General features: G+C 46.8%; 1 protein-coding gene across 1 annotated transcript in view; it reads right to left on the bottom strand.

Moving 5' to 3' along the window:
* The window catches only part of ACSBG2 (acyl-CoA synthetase bubblegum family member 2), a 43452-nt gene extending 27846 nt beyond the window's left edge, over positions 1-15606 (bottom strand). The window contains exons 1-6 of the mRNA XM_027548561.1: positions 15519-15606; positions 13358-13587; positions 12334-12422; positions 11519-11639; positions 7117-7203; positions 2634-2783 (exon numbers count right to left, since the gene is read on the bottom strand). Coding sequence (XP_027404362.1) covers positions 2634-2783; positions 7117-7203; positions 11519-11639; positions 12334-12422; positions 13358-13587; positions 15519-15606 — 765 coding nt within the window. The remainder of the gene's footprint in view (positions 1-2633; positions 2784-7116; positions 7204-11518; positions 11640-12333; positions 12423-13357; positions 13588-15518) is intronic.
* Between the last annotated feature and the right edge of the window lie 419 nt (positions 15607-16025).

Here is a 16025-nt window from a genome sequence, read left to right as displayed (position 1 = left end):
CCACAGCAGTAGCTAACTGACACAGTATGAGGCATTATTTAACCTTCACAGCAACTCTAAGAGCTATCAGCTGTTCTTGTCTCCATTTCACAGGTGGGCAAACTGAAGCCCAGAGAAGTTAAGGGAGTTTTCTCAGGTCACACAACTAGCAAATGGGGGAGCCAGGATGAAGATCTAGGCAGACTTGCTCCAAGAGCTCAGCGTTCATCAGCTGTCTACAAGGAGATGATCTCAGCAGACGTGAAGCCACTAGGAGTATGAACGCTGGCCAGGGTGGGCTTCCTCAGACCCTCTTTATTCATTTCAGTCCACAAAATGGATTGAATCCTCATATACACAGCACTGGAGACACAGCAGTGAACCCAACAGACTGCCGCTGCCCTCAAGGAGCTAATGTTCACAATAAACACGTGACTGTATATAATATGTCAGTGCACGGAAAACAGTAGCCAGAGAGGATCAGGGACTGATGGGGTGGTTTATTTTTATTTTTATTTACTGTTTTGAACATGAAAGTCAGGGAGGACTTCTTGGAGGCAGTAACATTTGAGCAGGGACCCCGAGGAGGTGAAAGAGGAAGCCAAATTGGTCTCTAGGAAAAGAATTCCATGCAGAGGGAACAGCCAGAGCAAAAGCCAGTGTGTGCTGCCAACTCTTAAGCTGGGTTGCTGCAAAAAGCTCTTATAAAGTAGAAACGCTGGGACGTCCCTGCTAGTCCAGGGGCTAAGAGTGTAGGGGGCCCAGGTTCAATCCCTGGTTGGGGAACAAGATCTAACATGCTGCAGCTAAGACCCGGTGCAGCCAAAATATATATATATACATATATATACACATATATACATATGTATATATATATATATATATTTTTTTTTTAAGTAAGAAATGCTTCATTGCAAAACTAGCAGTCTTTCTAAAGGGGAGTGTTGGATGTACGTGCTGCCAGACACTTTTCTACTTTTAAAGCGTACAGGCTTGTACATCAGTTGCTTCATTTTTCAATTTTTAACAAAAACCGCCTGTGCTCTGCGTACTGTTCTTCAGCTGGCTTCAGCGTATTTACAGTGATCGCATCTTTAATGATCTTTATACCTCAGCCACATAGATCAAGAGTGTAGGTGAAAGTGTGGACTGTGACACCAGCCTGCCCGAGTTCAGGTCCTGGCTCTGCCATGCTGCTTGCTGTGTGACCTGGACCCAGCATTTTAACCTCTCTGGGCTTCAGTTTGCTCACCTATAGAAACAGCGGCCACCCGATAGAACAGATAGAATCATAGAATCACCGGGAGGATTTACAAAGTGTAAAACTCTCGGGATGGACCCTGGCATATCACGGGCATGCAACAGAAATGAGCCATCACTGTCTTTCTTGTTCTTTAGAAAAAAACAAACAACAGCTTTATCAAGGTGTAATTGACATACAGGGAACCACCTGCATTTGAGGTGTACAAGTTGGTGCATAGTGACTTACATATGCAGCTGTGCAGCATCCCCACCATTGAAATGGTGAATGTTCTCTGTTCCCATCGCCCTTTGTCATGCCTCCCTTTGCCATCCCAAGCAGCCACCATCTGCTTTTGGTTCCTGTAGACAAGTTTGCATTTTCTAGGGTTTTCACCACAAGGGCTTATTTTCCTGACCAAAGTTTGAACTTGGGCTTTTGGAAGTGGCACACAGATCCTAACCACTGGACCTCCTAGGAATTCTGTTCCTAGGGTTTTATATAGACAGGACCTTTTATTTAGTTACAGTTTTAAATTACAGTTAGGTCATTATATTCACTTTCTAATTTATTTTTTAATTAATTTACGGCTGCACTGGGTCTTTGTGCTACACATGGGCTTTCTTTAATTGCAGCGAGCAGGGACTGCTCTTCACTGTGGTGCGTGGATGTCTCATTGCCGTGGCTTCTCTTGTTGGCTTCTCTCATGGGCTCGACAGCATGTCGGCTCAGTAGTTGCTGTACTCAGGCTTAGTTGCCCTTCTGCATGTGGTATCTTCCCAGACCAGGTACTGAATCTGTGTCCCCTGCATTGGCAGGTGGACTCTTAACCACTGGACTGCCAGGGAAGTCCCTTTCTAGGGTTTTATATAAATAGGATCTTTTAGCGTGGATTCCCCTATTCTTTCCTACCAGTGACCTAAATTACCATCAGCTTTGGACTCCACTCAGACATGCATGCATTTTCCCCAAGCACAGAGCCTTCCTCAGGTAACTAAAACATCAGTTCCTGCTTTATCCCCTGAAACTCAGTGTTTACACTGCCCTTTTACATACTTATTTTATCAAGCATGGTTCTGAGCTCAAACAACCCAGGAGGCAGGGACTATTACATCACACCCATTTTACAGATGAGGAAACCAAGGCTTAGAGATCTTGGATGTGTTGCCCAGGATCATAGAGCCAGGTCTCCTGCAGAGTCCCTGATCTCAACCCCTGCACTATGCTGCCCTGACCTTGGAAGTGTTGGCTTAAGTCTCTGCCCCACAGATCAAGGTCCCCCATGCCACTGTGCTCCTAAACACCACTGTGCTCCTGTGGGTCAAGAACAAAAACAGTCTGAAGGCCTCTGCCCCAGGGCAATGAGACCCTGGAGGCTGCAGAGTCCAACCCCGTCAGCAGAGACAGCACTTACATTGTCATGGCTGAGCATCACCCCCTTGGGTTGGCCCGTGGTCCCCGAAGTGTAGATGATCACGGCACACTGATTGGCCTTCTGGCTTTTTATGATCTGGTCCAGTTGGGCATCGGGAATGCTACTGCCAAGTTCTAGGAAGTCATCCCACTACGGAAAGAAAAGACCAGCAGAGGGTGGTGGCTCAAGGGTGTGAGGGGGCCCCCGGCACACCAGATGTTCCCCTTCCCCAGTCAGGTCTTGCCTCACCAGCTGCCCTGGAAGGATGATTCCCAGCAGGAGGAAAGGTACTTCATACAGAGGCCCTGAGACACCTGCTTCTCCTCCACTTCCTGGACAGGCTACTCAAGCACCTTGGCCTCAGTTTCCTCATAGGTAAAATGGGGATGATATCAAGGCCCAACTCTTTGGGTTGTTCGAAGCAGTAAATTGGTCACTATGTGTAAAATGCTTAGAACAGCAGAGTTCAGGATCATTTGTTCTCTGCCTTTCCAGATTCCACTCACACCTCAAACTTAGTGACCAGATTGATGCAACTGAAGGGCATCCTGATTGGCTTAAGCTAGAAGGTCCCATCTGCCTGGGCCACAGTGATTGGACTGGTTCTAGACATGTGACCTCAGATGGTCCAATCACAGTGAAGGTCAGGGCTTTGGCTGGAAGTGCTGGGACAGGAATGAGTCATCTGAACATGAGGTAACCTGAGGAGCTGCTGGGCTGTCTCAGGACTAGAGGGAAGCAAGGTTAGTGGAGAGCATAATGGAGCCTGCTAAGTCATTTCAGTTGTGTCTGACTCTTTGCAACCAATGGACTATAGCCCACCAGTCTCCTCTGTCCATGGGGATTCTCCAGCCATGAATACTGGAGTGGGTTGCCATTTCCTTCTCCAGGGGCTCTTCCTGACCCAGGGATTGAACCCACGTCTCTTATGTCTCCTGCACTGGCAGGCAGGTTCTTTACCACTTTGCCACCAAATGGAGCCTTGGGCATGTTATTTGAGCTCCTGGTTCCAGCTGTGTATGGGTTGTAGTTACATGAGCCAACAAATGCTCTTTGAAGCTTAAGCCATTTGGGGTTATGCTATTATCACCTGCAACCAAAGATATCCATAGTGATAAGACATACATCATCTCCTTCTGGCAGATGAAGAAGCTGAGGCTCAGAGGTGGTAAGTTACCTGCCCAGGGTCACACACTAAGTAAACAGAGGAGCTAGCATTTTAACCCAAGAGTCCAGAGCCTGTGCTGTTAATTACCTTAGAATTTGATGCCTCATAAAGAACTGTAAGGCTGTATGAACTGAATTTCACATGAGAGCTGCAAAAATGCTGTCTCTGATCCTCCAGTGAGGCTCTGGAGGAGGACAGTGTCCTGTCTGCAAAATAGAGGGCTCTCCATGTCCTCCAGAAATGGCCAGCATTGCCTGCAACCTGACAGGGCAATGCTGGCCCCATCCAAAAGGGAAGGACCTTTCACCAGAGCATCTCTAGCAGGGTAGAGTGATGGGGAGAGGAGCAGCGCACACAGACCTTTGCAGGGACCCTGTCCTTTCTCTGAGAAATGCCCCAAGCACCCCCCCCCCCACCTCAAAAGGATGCTCCCCTAATGGCAGGTGCAGGACCTCATCCTCACGTGGCCACAGATGAAGGGATCACATAGACACTGGACCCAACCTGGTCCAATCCAGTCCTCTACTGGAAATCTGGAATTGGTCCCGACTCCAACTCCAGGCATCACCACCTGTCCAGTTAATGGTCTTCTTCTGTCATCCCTCTGCCCTCAAATTTCACCTTCTAATTTCCCAGGCATTTCCTTTTTCTCTCAGTTCTAATGAATGTATTCCTTAACTGAATCTAAAAATGGGAGGTTCTACTCGCCCTGGCAGAGAAGTAGATACCTAATCTGTCTCAAAACTGTTGCCTATAAATCATTGTCCTCAACCAGGGGCAGTTTTGCTCATGCCCCCCTACGCTGTCCAGAGGACCTAGGCAATGTCTGAGGATATCTGTGATTGTTTCAACTAGAATGTAGTAGGTGGAGGGAGGCCAGGGTTGCTGCTTAACACCTAAAAATGCACAGGACAGCCCCACAATGAAGAATTATCCACCCTGAACTCTGCTCAGTGTTATGTGGCAGCTGGATGGGAGGGGAGTTTTGGGGAGAACGGATACATGTTTATGTATGGCTGAGTCCCTTCCCTGTTTACCTGAAACTATCCCGGTATTATTAATAGGCTATATCCTAATACAAAAGAGCAAGTTCAAAAGAAAAAAATTATCCACCTCGAATATCCAATGAGGCTGAGAAACCCTGCTGTTAATATTGTTTCTAACAAAAGGGTTTAACTTATCCAGACTTAAGATCTTGGTGCTGTGATGGTCACTTTTAACCTCTGAAAGGTCTGTGATTCTGACCAGTTGTCTTACTTACTTAGTTATCATCCTGGTCTTAATATTCTAAGGTTTTGTGAAAGGCGTGCGAGCTGGCAAGTGTTTCGGCCAGAAAGGATCACTGGCATCTTTCTTCCCACATGAGTGGAGGGAAAACGAAATAAATTCCATGACATGTTAGGACTTCTGATTTGGATCATGGGTTTGATGGCCTGATCTCAGGAACATTAACAACAGGAGCCTGGGCTGGTCCCTCACAGACCTCCTGCCCTGACTTCTGTGAGTTAACTTGTTGTATCCTTAGAAACAAGACCCAAACCCTCTCCTTTGGCTTAAGTGGGTCTCTGTTGCTTGCACTCAAGCATTTTCTGACTCTAGAAGACCCTGAGACAGAGTGAATTTGCAAAAAAAAAAAAAAAGAATGTGACATATATATGTCACACAGTCTTCAGGGGCCCTGTCCCTCCCTCAGTAAGAGGTGGAGTCTGGTCTGCAGCTTGGCCTCCACGTGCTACTCCCAAGAATAGGTCATTCAAGGCAGGATGGCTTCTGCCTGGATATTTCTCTCCTCAAAACATTCTCTCTGGAGACTTTCCCGGTGCTCCAGTGGTTAAAGACTCTGAGCTTCCTTCTACTGCAGGGGGCATAGGTTCCATCCCTGGTCAGGGAACAAAGATCCCCGCCATCCTTTCCAGCATGGCGAAAACAACAACAAAACAAACAAAAAAACATTCTCTGTGGAGATCTGAGCTACCAAACAAGCCCACAGGTCCTGAAGACATCGCAGAAGCAGAAAAAGAGGAAGAAGGGTGCCGGAGGAGTCCCAAGTGCAGAGCCAGGACCAGACTGCAGACCACGGGCTTCTCTTTGAGTGCAATTTTTTTTAGGGAATTTCCGCACCCCCCCCCAAAAAAAAGCTTGTAATCAAGATAAATAATATTTCAATGCAATATTTTAAGTCAATATCAAAAAAAGCGAATCTCTGATGGATGAAACATCAAAATTTGAAAAGAAAAAAAAAGGCAGGCTCCAACAGGGCTGTTGGTCAAGCCATAGCAGAAATGCGTGCCCCTTGTATGCGTATTTTCATACATTAAAAATGGCTAATGGTTTTAATAAAGATACTGATGACTTTGCATCTGTGAGAGCCAGAAAGGTAAATTTATAATAAATTCTGACTTGAATATAAATTAAATATTTAAACTTCATGTTGTGAGTTCCAACATATCTTATTTTCAGTGCTGCCGTATTTTTTCAGTTACGCTGTGTATAGGCATGCGGGCACTCAGTCTGTCCCACTCTGCGACTCAATGGACTTTAGCCCACCAGTATCCTCTGTCCATGGGGTTTTTCCAGGCAAGAACACGGCAGTGGGTTGCTGTTTCCTACTCTAGGGGATCTTCTCCGCCCAGGGATCAAACCCACATTTCCTGCATTGGCAGGCAGATTCTTTACCACCGTGCCACCAAGGAAATCCTGTTATGCTAATACTCTGAAAAAAAAACCAACAACAACTAATAATAAAATGATCGGCACTGTCTCATGCCACCAATTTCGGGGGTGATGTGTTACACAGAAATAAATTACCAGAACAGACACCTTACAGGAAATCAGACCCTTCGTGGTACAAAAAAATTCTCTCAAAAGCCTCATCCCCTTCTCTTGTGAGGCCTCGCCTTCTCCCTTGCCTACCACTCAGTGGGTGGGTGAGTCTCCACCCACGTCTGTGGGCTTCCCTCCTAACTCAGTCCCTAAAGAATCTGCCTGCAATGCCGGAGACACAGGTTCGATTCCTGGGTTGGGAAGATTCCCTGCAGAAGGAAATGGCAACCCATCCCAGTATTCTTGCCTGGAAAATCCCATGGACAGAGGAACCTGGCAGGCTACAGTCTGTAGGGTCGCAAGGAGTCGGATGCGACTTAGCGACTAAATTACCGCTACTGCTACCCACTTCTGTTGCTCACGACCCGGTTCCCTTGAGTCCTCACCCATTTCCTTTGTATGGGTCCGCCCTCCCCCTTGCTCACCACCCACTTCCTTTGCCAGTGCTCTCCTTCCCTTTAAGGCCCGGTCCTCTCCTTTGTTGACACTTACAGAGTACAGGTTTTCACATTTGCTGTCGTCCACGGGCGGCTTGTACTGAACGATCGCTTTTAGGGTCTCCATCTTGTTCATCGGAATCTGAAAGAAAGTTGTGCATTTGTTATTGTTCGGTCGCTCAGTCGTGTAGGACTCTTGACGACCTCATGGACTGTAGCTCGCCAGGCTTCCCTGTCCTTCACTATCTCCCTAAGTTTGTTCAAACTCATATCCATTGAGTCGATGATGCCATCCAACCGTCTCATCCTCTGTAGCCCCCTTCTCCTCTTGCCCTCAATCTTTCCCAGAATCAGGGCCTTTCCAGTGAGTCTGCTCTTTGCATCAAGTGGCCAAAGGATTGGAGTTTCAGCCTCAGCAGCAGTCCTTTCAATGAATATTCAGGGTTGATTTCCTTTAGGCTTAACTGGTTTGATCTCCTTACAGTCCAAGGGACTCCCAAGAGTCTTCTTAGGCAACACAAATTTGAAAGCATCAATTCTTTGGTCCTCAGCCTTCTTTATGGTCCAACTCCCAACATCCATACATGACTACTGGAAAAACCATAGCTTTGACTATACAGACCTTTGTCAGCAGTGTGATGTCTCTGCTTTTTTAATAAGCTGTCTAGGTTTGTCATAGCTTTTCTTCCAAGGAGCAAGCATCTTTTAATTTCATAGCTGCCATCACCATCCCAGTGATTTTGGAGCCCAAGAAAATAAAGTCTGTCACTCTTTCCATTCTTTCCACATCTATTTGTCATGAAATGATGGGACTGGATGTCATGATTTTTGTTTTTTGAACATTGAGTTTTAAGCCAGCTTTTTCACTCTCTTTGACTTTCATTAAGAGGCTTTTTAGTTCCTATTCATTTTGTCATTAGAGTGGTGTCATCTGCATATCTGAGGCTATTGATATTTTCCCCAGCAGTCTTGATTCTAGCTTGAGCTTCATCCAGCCTGGCATTTCGCATGATGTACTTGGCATATAAGTTAAGTAAGCAAGGTGATAATATACAGCCTTGATGTACTCCTTTCCCAATTTTGAACCAGTCCATTGTTCCATGTCTGGTTCTAACTGTTGCTTCTTGACCTGCATACAGGTTTCTCAGGAGGCAGGTAAGGTGGTCTGGTATTCCCATCACTTTAAGAATTTTCCACAGTTTGTTGTGATCCACACAGTCAAATTTATGCATAGACCTCAGGATAACCCGGCCCAGGAGCATGTGTCCTAAGCTCTCTCCCATAGGGACCCCTACCTCTTTCCCTCCCCTGCCCTCACAGTAAAACTTGGCTCTGTGCCTTGACTGATACTAAGCAACCTGGTCTTAGGACTGCTAAGTTCTTTGTGGTTGGTATCGGTAGACCCCAACCACTGAAGAGGGCTGAGGGCAACAGCATCCTGAGTTCTGCTGCACCGAGTTGTGCCTCTCAGTTGGTGAGTCAAAGGCCAACCCTCTTGGCTCTTCCTCTCTTGGCACCTTGAGCTACACAGCCAAGATCCAGCCAAACTTCTAGTTGGCATCAGGCCACAGAAATTCTCCATGAAGGTGGCCGGAACCTGGGCAGGTTCAGAACGCTCTACCTAAACCTCGAACTGTAAGGTTCAGGGGATTCTTGTCCTGCAAGAATCTTGTCGTTCGTGCACGGGGAGGATGTTTGTGTCTGTGGCGCATTCCTAGCCAATGCAAAGCAGATGTCACTTCCAGCATCAAGAATGCTGATTATAGCCAAGTCTCTGCCATGGCCCGGAGAGAAAAGATGACAGCAGTGCTTTTCACATCTGGACAAGAGTTTTCCAGAGAGAGAAGGAGCAGACATCCAAAAAACCTGAAGCAGGCAGTGGCTGGCATGTGTGAGGGATGTAAAAAGTCCAGGGTGATCCGGAGTGAGGGTGCAAGGGAGGAGTCCAGGGGAGGAGGCAGGAAAGGGCGTGAGGGCCAGGAGGCCATGCCCTGGGGAAGTGATGGCGAGGAGTCTGCTGTTTATTCTGAAGGAAGAAGGAAGCCCTGGAGGGTTACAGGCTGTGAACTTCACCAAGGAAGAAAGATTTCCAAGTGGACCTGAACATGCCGTTTGGGAGGAGCCTGGCTTTGAGTCTTTCACTCAGAGCAACCAGAACAACAAATCTTCCCCAAACTGTCTCTTTGGTCAGACTCAGTCTCTGTGTGCATGCTCAGTCATATCCGGATCTTCCCCAACCCATGGACTGTAGCCCGCCAGGCTCCTCTGTCCATGGGATTCTCTAGGCAAGAATCCTGGAGTAGGTCGCTATTTCCTTCTCCAGGGGATCTTCCCGTCCCAGGGATTGAACTCATGTCTCCTCATTTGGGGCATTGGCAGACAGGTTCTTTACCACTGAGCCACCTGGGAAGTGAAACTCGGAGACGGAAATAATTCAGATATTGTTTTATGCCTATGAGGTTGAAGATACCAGACCAAGGACTGGAAGTCATAGCAGCAAGGTGGCTGCAGGGGAAGAATGGAACACGAAGCATTTTCTAACAGTGGGAAACCCAAATCAGAAGCCTGTATTCACAGCAAGGAGGAAAAGGGCCCTACCCTCACTCATCACCAGTCACCTTGCAAGCAGTGCATTCTGCTATGAACAGGACAGACGGCATGAATTGAGTACCAGGGACCAAAGAAGCATGGCTTCAGAAAGCAATTTCAGAAAGTAGAAGTCTGGGGACTTGCCTGGCAGTCCAGTGGTTAAGACTCCACGCTTCCACTGCAGGGGCCACAGGTTCAATGCCTGATCAGGGAACTAAGATCCCGCATACCACATGGTGCAGCCAAAAGAAAAAAAAAGAAAACAGAAAGACAACCAGAAAGTAGAAGTCTGTGCTTCCTGAACCAGCTCAGGAGTTAGGTTTTGCGTTGAAGGAGGCCTGGTGGCACAAAATGTCCACTTTCACTGAGTCAAGCTGTATTTCATTGAGTCTGGTGAATCTACCCTAGTTTCAGTGAAGTTAATATGTGAACAAACACCCTTGATGTTCAGAGGATACTGTCTATGACACTGATGGCAAGACTTGAATCTCAACTTCAGAAATATGAAACGTGTAACACAGGAGAAATGGAGTAGGGTATTAAAGAAACAGAGGGCTTCCTTGGTGGTCCAGTTGTTAAGACTCCATACTTCCAGTGCATAGGACCTGTGTTTGACCCCTGGTTGGGGAATAAGATCCCACATGCTGCATGGTGTGGCCAAAAAAAAAAAAAATACAGAAGGAAAGAAGGGAAGAAAGAAATAATCACAGTGGCTCTTGGGCTGAGTAATGACTCTGGCCATGGAGGTTCACTCTTCCGAAGGACTTCTCTCCTTTCAGAATACTTCTGTCAAAAGCTGGTTCGGACAACTGCACTCATTCAAACACAAATCATGGGAAACGTTTCTCCAGCATCCATACAAAGATAATGCAAGGAGAAAAAAAAAGGAGTAAGAGAGGAGTCAGATTTCACTGAGTACAAAAAGTCATCGTAGGATTTCCCTGGTCGTACAGTGGATAAGAATCTGCCTGCCAGTGCAGGGAACATGGGTTCAATCCCTGGTCGAGGAAGATTCCACTCGCTGCAGAGCAACTAAGCCTTCACAGCTACTGAAGCCCGTATGCCCTAAAGCCCGTGCTCCACAACAAGAGAAGCCGCCACGATGAGAAGCCCTCTCACTGCAACAAAGAGTAGCCCCCATTCACCACGACTCGAGAAAGCCCATGAGCAGCAACCAAGACCCAGCACAACCCAAAAGAAAAATTTTTTTAAGTCACAGCAAAGCAGAGGAAAATTGCCCCCCAAACTTCTAATATAAAATGTAAGATGTAACAAGCTCAACGCAGCTTGAACGGAAGAACCCAAAGCAAACATACAAGCCCTGGGGGGAGAGCCAGACATCCACCAGAAAGTAGCAAAACAGTGAAGCAGTCAGACTTGGGGAGGAGACAGAAGAGAAACACAAAAGCATTTCAGAAAAGAGGATGATCGTAAGAGATGAAAATTGAAAGTGTGGCAAGGCTCAAGATAATGTTTCTAAGAGAAAACTGATAAACAGTGGACTGTATATAAAATAACACGCAGTGCATTTTAAAAACTGGAGGCCCAGGGGACTTCTCTGATGATCCAGGGGTTAAGACTTCACCTTCCAATGCAGGGGGTGCAGGTTTGATCCCTGGTCGGGGAGCTAAGATTCCACACACTTCCCTCAGCCAAAAAGAACCAAAACATAAAACACAAGCAGTATTGTAACAAATTCAATAAAGACTTTAAAAATGGTCCACATCAAAAAAAATGGAGGCCAAGTAGGAAAAGAATATGCTTTGGAAGTTAAACTCGTCCACTCTGCACACATCCATTCTTCCTTGGTGATGGGTGGTGGCGGGGTGGAGGGGGGCGGGGGTTGGGGGGGTGGGGGCAGTTGTTACCGAAAGGATTTTCTGCAACTGTGCGTTATTTTCCACCAGCAGGATGTTCACTTTGGCATGAGTAATGACATATTCACAGGCGTCCGCGAAGTTGGTGGCGTAAATACCAACACAGAAGCCCCTGGGGAAAGAAAACACATGCATGTGTGTGCCCATATACCTGAGTCAAGAACATCCTGGAAGGGGAGGAAAGGGTCTGCGGGTAGGGCCTGCCGGCAGGTTCTGAGTCTGAAGTCCTGCCACCAGCTTCCCTCCCTCCACAACTGGACAATGATGGAAAGGACAGGAATGACAGCGATGATGGGAGTATGGACTCCTGTGATGTTGCTATGACATGGAGCCCTCACAGTACCCATTTTACAGATGAGGAAACTGAGGCTCAAGGGAGGGAAGTCGCTTGTTCAGGGTCCCATAGTAAATAGGAGGTGGGGTTTGGAACCCCCACCCCTCCCCCAGCCACCTGTTTCCTTCACTCACAACCTTTCCTTTTTGCTTTCAACCATTATGTGGTGGGTTTGTATCTCCCTGCTGCCGGATGACTTCAAGGAGCTTTCCAAGTGCTTATTGGCTGCTTCCCTTAGTGATGTTTACCTTCAAGTTTCCTGCTCATTTAAAATCTGTGTTTTTATTCCTGAGCTGTACAAGTCCTTCAGTGTATTTCACATGACTCTGTGTGTGTGTGTGTGTCTATCTCACTGGCTGGCCTAGGGCTCTTTGCTCATATCTCAGTGGAAACCTTGTGGGCGCCAGGCCCCCGGAGCAGCAGCCCCCCACCCCACCCCAGCATTCACAGGGTCCAGGGCCCAGGATCTTACCCCGCGAAGATGGCACCAAGAGCTGCAAGTATCCACTCGATGGAGTTAAACCCAAGGATGCCAACTGAGTGGAAAGGCTCCAGGCCCAGCTGGGAAGGCAGAAACAGACGGACAAGCAGAAAACGGAGATACAGGCGAGGTTTGCTTCCAGGTGGGACCACTCACTGGGAGAAGGCGGACCCCAGAGCCCCCAGAAGCCACGTCGGGGGAGAGCCCACATTGAGATGGAAATCCAGAGTGTGATGTGTTTTTGTGACTCTTGGGAGGCTGGTTTGCCTTGCTCTACTTAATACCCCCTTTTTTATTCTAATTTTTATGGATTTTAGTTTTTAATCATTCTAACCAACTTTAGGTGCACAGCTCATTGGTATTAAGCTCCTTTACCCTAAAAAACCCCCAAATCCAGGGGAATTCCCTAGTGGTCCAGTGGTTAGGACTTCATGCTTTCAGTGCTGAGGGCCCAAGTTCATCCCTGCTGTGGGAACTAAGATCTTGCAAGCCTCACAGTGTGACCCAAAAAAGTACTTTCACACTGGTATGCAACCGTCCCTACCATCCATCTCTAGAACTTTCTCATCTTCCCAAACTGAAGCTCTATCCCCATGAAACACTGACTCCCCAGCCCCTGGCCCCCACCATCTATTATCCTTCCTGTCTTTGTGGCTCTGACTCCTCCAGGGACCGTCCATAGAGGAAGCATCTGAGGCTTCCTGCCAAGAGCTAGCCACGCTTAGAAGTGGACTGTCCTGCCTCAGTCAGGCCTTCCAATGATGTGTGTGCCCATATACCTGAGTCAAGAACTATCCCCCAGCTGATAGCTTGACTACAATCTCATGAGAGATCTTGAACCAGATACATCCAACTCAATCACTCCATAGAGAGGGGACAAAGATTTGAAAGAAAATTTTCACCAGTTAACCTTCTTTTTTGGGGTGCCTTGTGCATTTTGTCCCATGTGTATTTACACACAGAAGGAGTGATTTAATACATGACGAACAAAGGAGTGAGTGAACAACGCATTTACCTTGAGCATGGCTCTCGCAGTCTTCCGACAAGCCTCATAGTACTGGTTGTAGTTCAGGACTTCCCACCTTCCATTCTTCTTTGATGCTAGGGCTGGATAAGACCCAAATCGGTTGACTGACTCCCGAAAAAATTCAGGGATGGTCAAGGGGCTCTCGTGGCCTGGCCCATGTTTCGATAGCCTCATAAGGACTTCTCCATCTCGGTGAATGGTCCACAGCCTAGGAGTAACTGCAAATAACCACCAGGGTTGGATGGCATATATTTTATATTCACTTCATACTCAGGAGGCCGGAGGGGGCTCTTTTTTTGATACTGAATGAATCCCACGCTTCGAGGGAAGTCACATGGTCAGTGCTGGTCTACACAAGCTTCCCTGTTCCTATTTATTTCTTCCTTACCCTCCCCCAACAGTCTATTATGAAAATTTTCAAGCATACAAAAGTTGGGTTTGTATAGCAAGCGCCCTGTTACTCACCACCAAATCCTACAGCTGTTAGCACATCCAGCCACCCCTCTATTTATCCATCCATCACGCCATCTTCCTTTTTGACACATTTCAAAGAAAGCTGCATCCATTTCACTCTTCAACATTTGAATCATTTTTAAAAAATTTTATTGAAGTATAGTTGATTTACAATGTGATAATTTATACTGTACAGCAAAAGTGACTCAGTCATGCACACATATATTCTTTTCCATTATGGCTTGTCAAGGAATATTGAATAGCGTTCCCTGTGCTCTACAGTAGGACCTTGTTTATCCATCCTCTGTATAATTATTTGCATCTGCTAATCCCAAACTCCCAGTCCATCCCCCCCACCTCCTTGGCAACCACAAGTTTATTCTCTCTGTCTGTGAGTCTGTTTGCTTCATAGATAAGTTCATTTGTGTCTTATTTGAGATCCCACATGTAAGTGATATCATATGGTATTTGTCATTCTCTTTCTGACTTAGTATGATAATATCTATGGCCATTCATAGGTGGTAAATGGCATTATTTTATTCCTTTTAGAAACATTTGAATCGTTTGATGTGAATCAGCCATTAGCATTTGAATCATTAACTAGAAATATATGTATACACACATATCTGCATTACATATATTATGACATCTGTACCATAAGTGTAATTACATGTATACTATATATACATATATATAACTACATCTGTACTATTATATATATATAACTATATTCTTATATAGTAAGTATATATATATGTACTATATATATATAATTATATTCTTATCATATATATTATTGGACTTCCTGGTGGCTCAGGGGTAAAGAACCTGCCTGCCAATGCAGAAGACTCAGGTTTGATCCATAGGTCACAAAGATCCCCTGGAGAAGGAAATGGCAACCCACTCCAGTATTCTTGCCTGGGAAATCCCGTGGATGGAGGAGCCTTGCAGGGGGTCACAAAAAATTCAGACACAATTTAGTGACAACAGTATATATTATATATATATATATATATATATATTATTATTACATCTGCCACACACATATATACACACACACAATTACATCTGCACTATATGTAATATGTAATGTATAATGTGGCATAATGTGTATAATATTAAATATATATGTGTGTATATATGCTTTACCTACACAGGCACACCACCCTAACATGCTTAGTCACTTAGTCATGTCCAGCTCTTTGTGATCCCATGGACCATAGTCCGCCAGGCTCCTCTGACCATGGGATTCTCCAGGCAAGAATACTGGAGTGGGTTGCCACGCCTTCCTCCAGGGGATCCTCCTGACCCAGGGATCGAACCCGAGTCTCTTTCGTCTCCTGCATTGGCAGGCGGGTTCTTTACCACTGTGCCACCAGAGAAGCCATAGGGAGCTTCTATTATTAATGCCCCACCCCAGTACAAGGGGTGCAACCGAGACTTCAAAAGAGCAGGTGGCTTGCCCACTGTCACTCGGCTCACAGAGCTCTGCTCCGAACGACGGGGCCCGGCTGTCACTCCCTTATGTCTGCCCCCTCTGCTACCCGTCACATGTAGAGACTTGGCCCTCCAGGGTTGGGCACCTCAGCCAAGGCCAGCAGCTGGGGCGCACCGTGGCTGTGCCCAACTGTCCAGCCCAGGCTCCTTTATAAACAGTGGTGAATCAGCGCACCTTTCTCTCTCTTGCACAACATACCTTGTTCTTGGCTCATGTCTACTTTGAGGTCCTCGGCCTTCTCTTCTTGAGTCGTCTGGGTTTCAGGCCTTCTGGGTCTAGAGACCATTCTTCACCGTGCTGCAAGGCACAGAGCAAGAAACTTAGCATGTGCTACTGAGTTGCTTCTGTTGTGTCCAACTCTGCAGACCCCGTGGACTGCAGCCCGCCAGGCTCCTCTGCCCATGGGATTCTCCAGGCAAGAATACTGGAGTGGGCTGCCATGCCCTTCTCCAGGGGATCTTCCCCACCCAGGGATCACACCTGTGTCTCTTACATCTGCTGTATTGATTGACAGGTGGGTTCTTTACCACTAGCGCCACCTTGGAAGCTCCAGGAACTTAGCAGGCCTGGTAAAGGAGCTGCAGGTCTGAAGCCAGCTCCGGTGTTGACTTAGTCACGTTGCCTAGAACCCTGGGATTGATTAGTCATGCCTGTCCTGGGCCTCAGAGGAGAGGAGCAAGGTCTGCATGCCAGATCATCCAGCAA

The sequence above is a fragment of the Bos indicus x Bos taurus genome, chromosome 7 (assembly GCF_003369695.1).
Source record: "Bos indicus x Bos taurus breed Angus x Brahman F1 hybrid chromosome 7, Bos_hybrid_MaternalHap_v2.0, whole genome shotgun sequence".
Taxonomy (NCBI): domain Eukaryota; kingdom Metazoa; phylum Chordata; class Mammalia; order Artiodactyla; family Bovidae; genus Bos; species Bos indicus x Bos taurus.
This window is presented reverse-complemented; position numbering and strand designations above follow the sequence as displayed.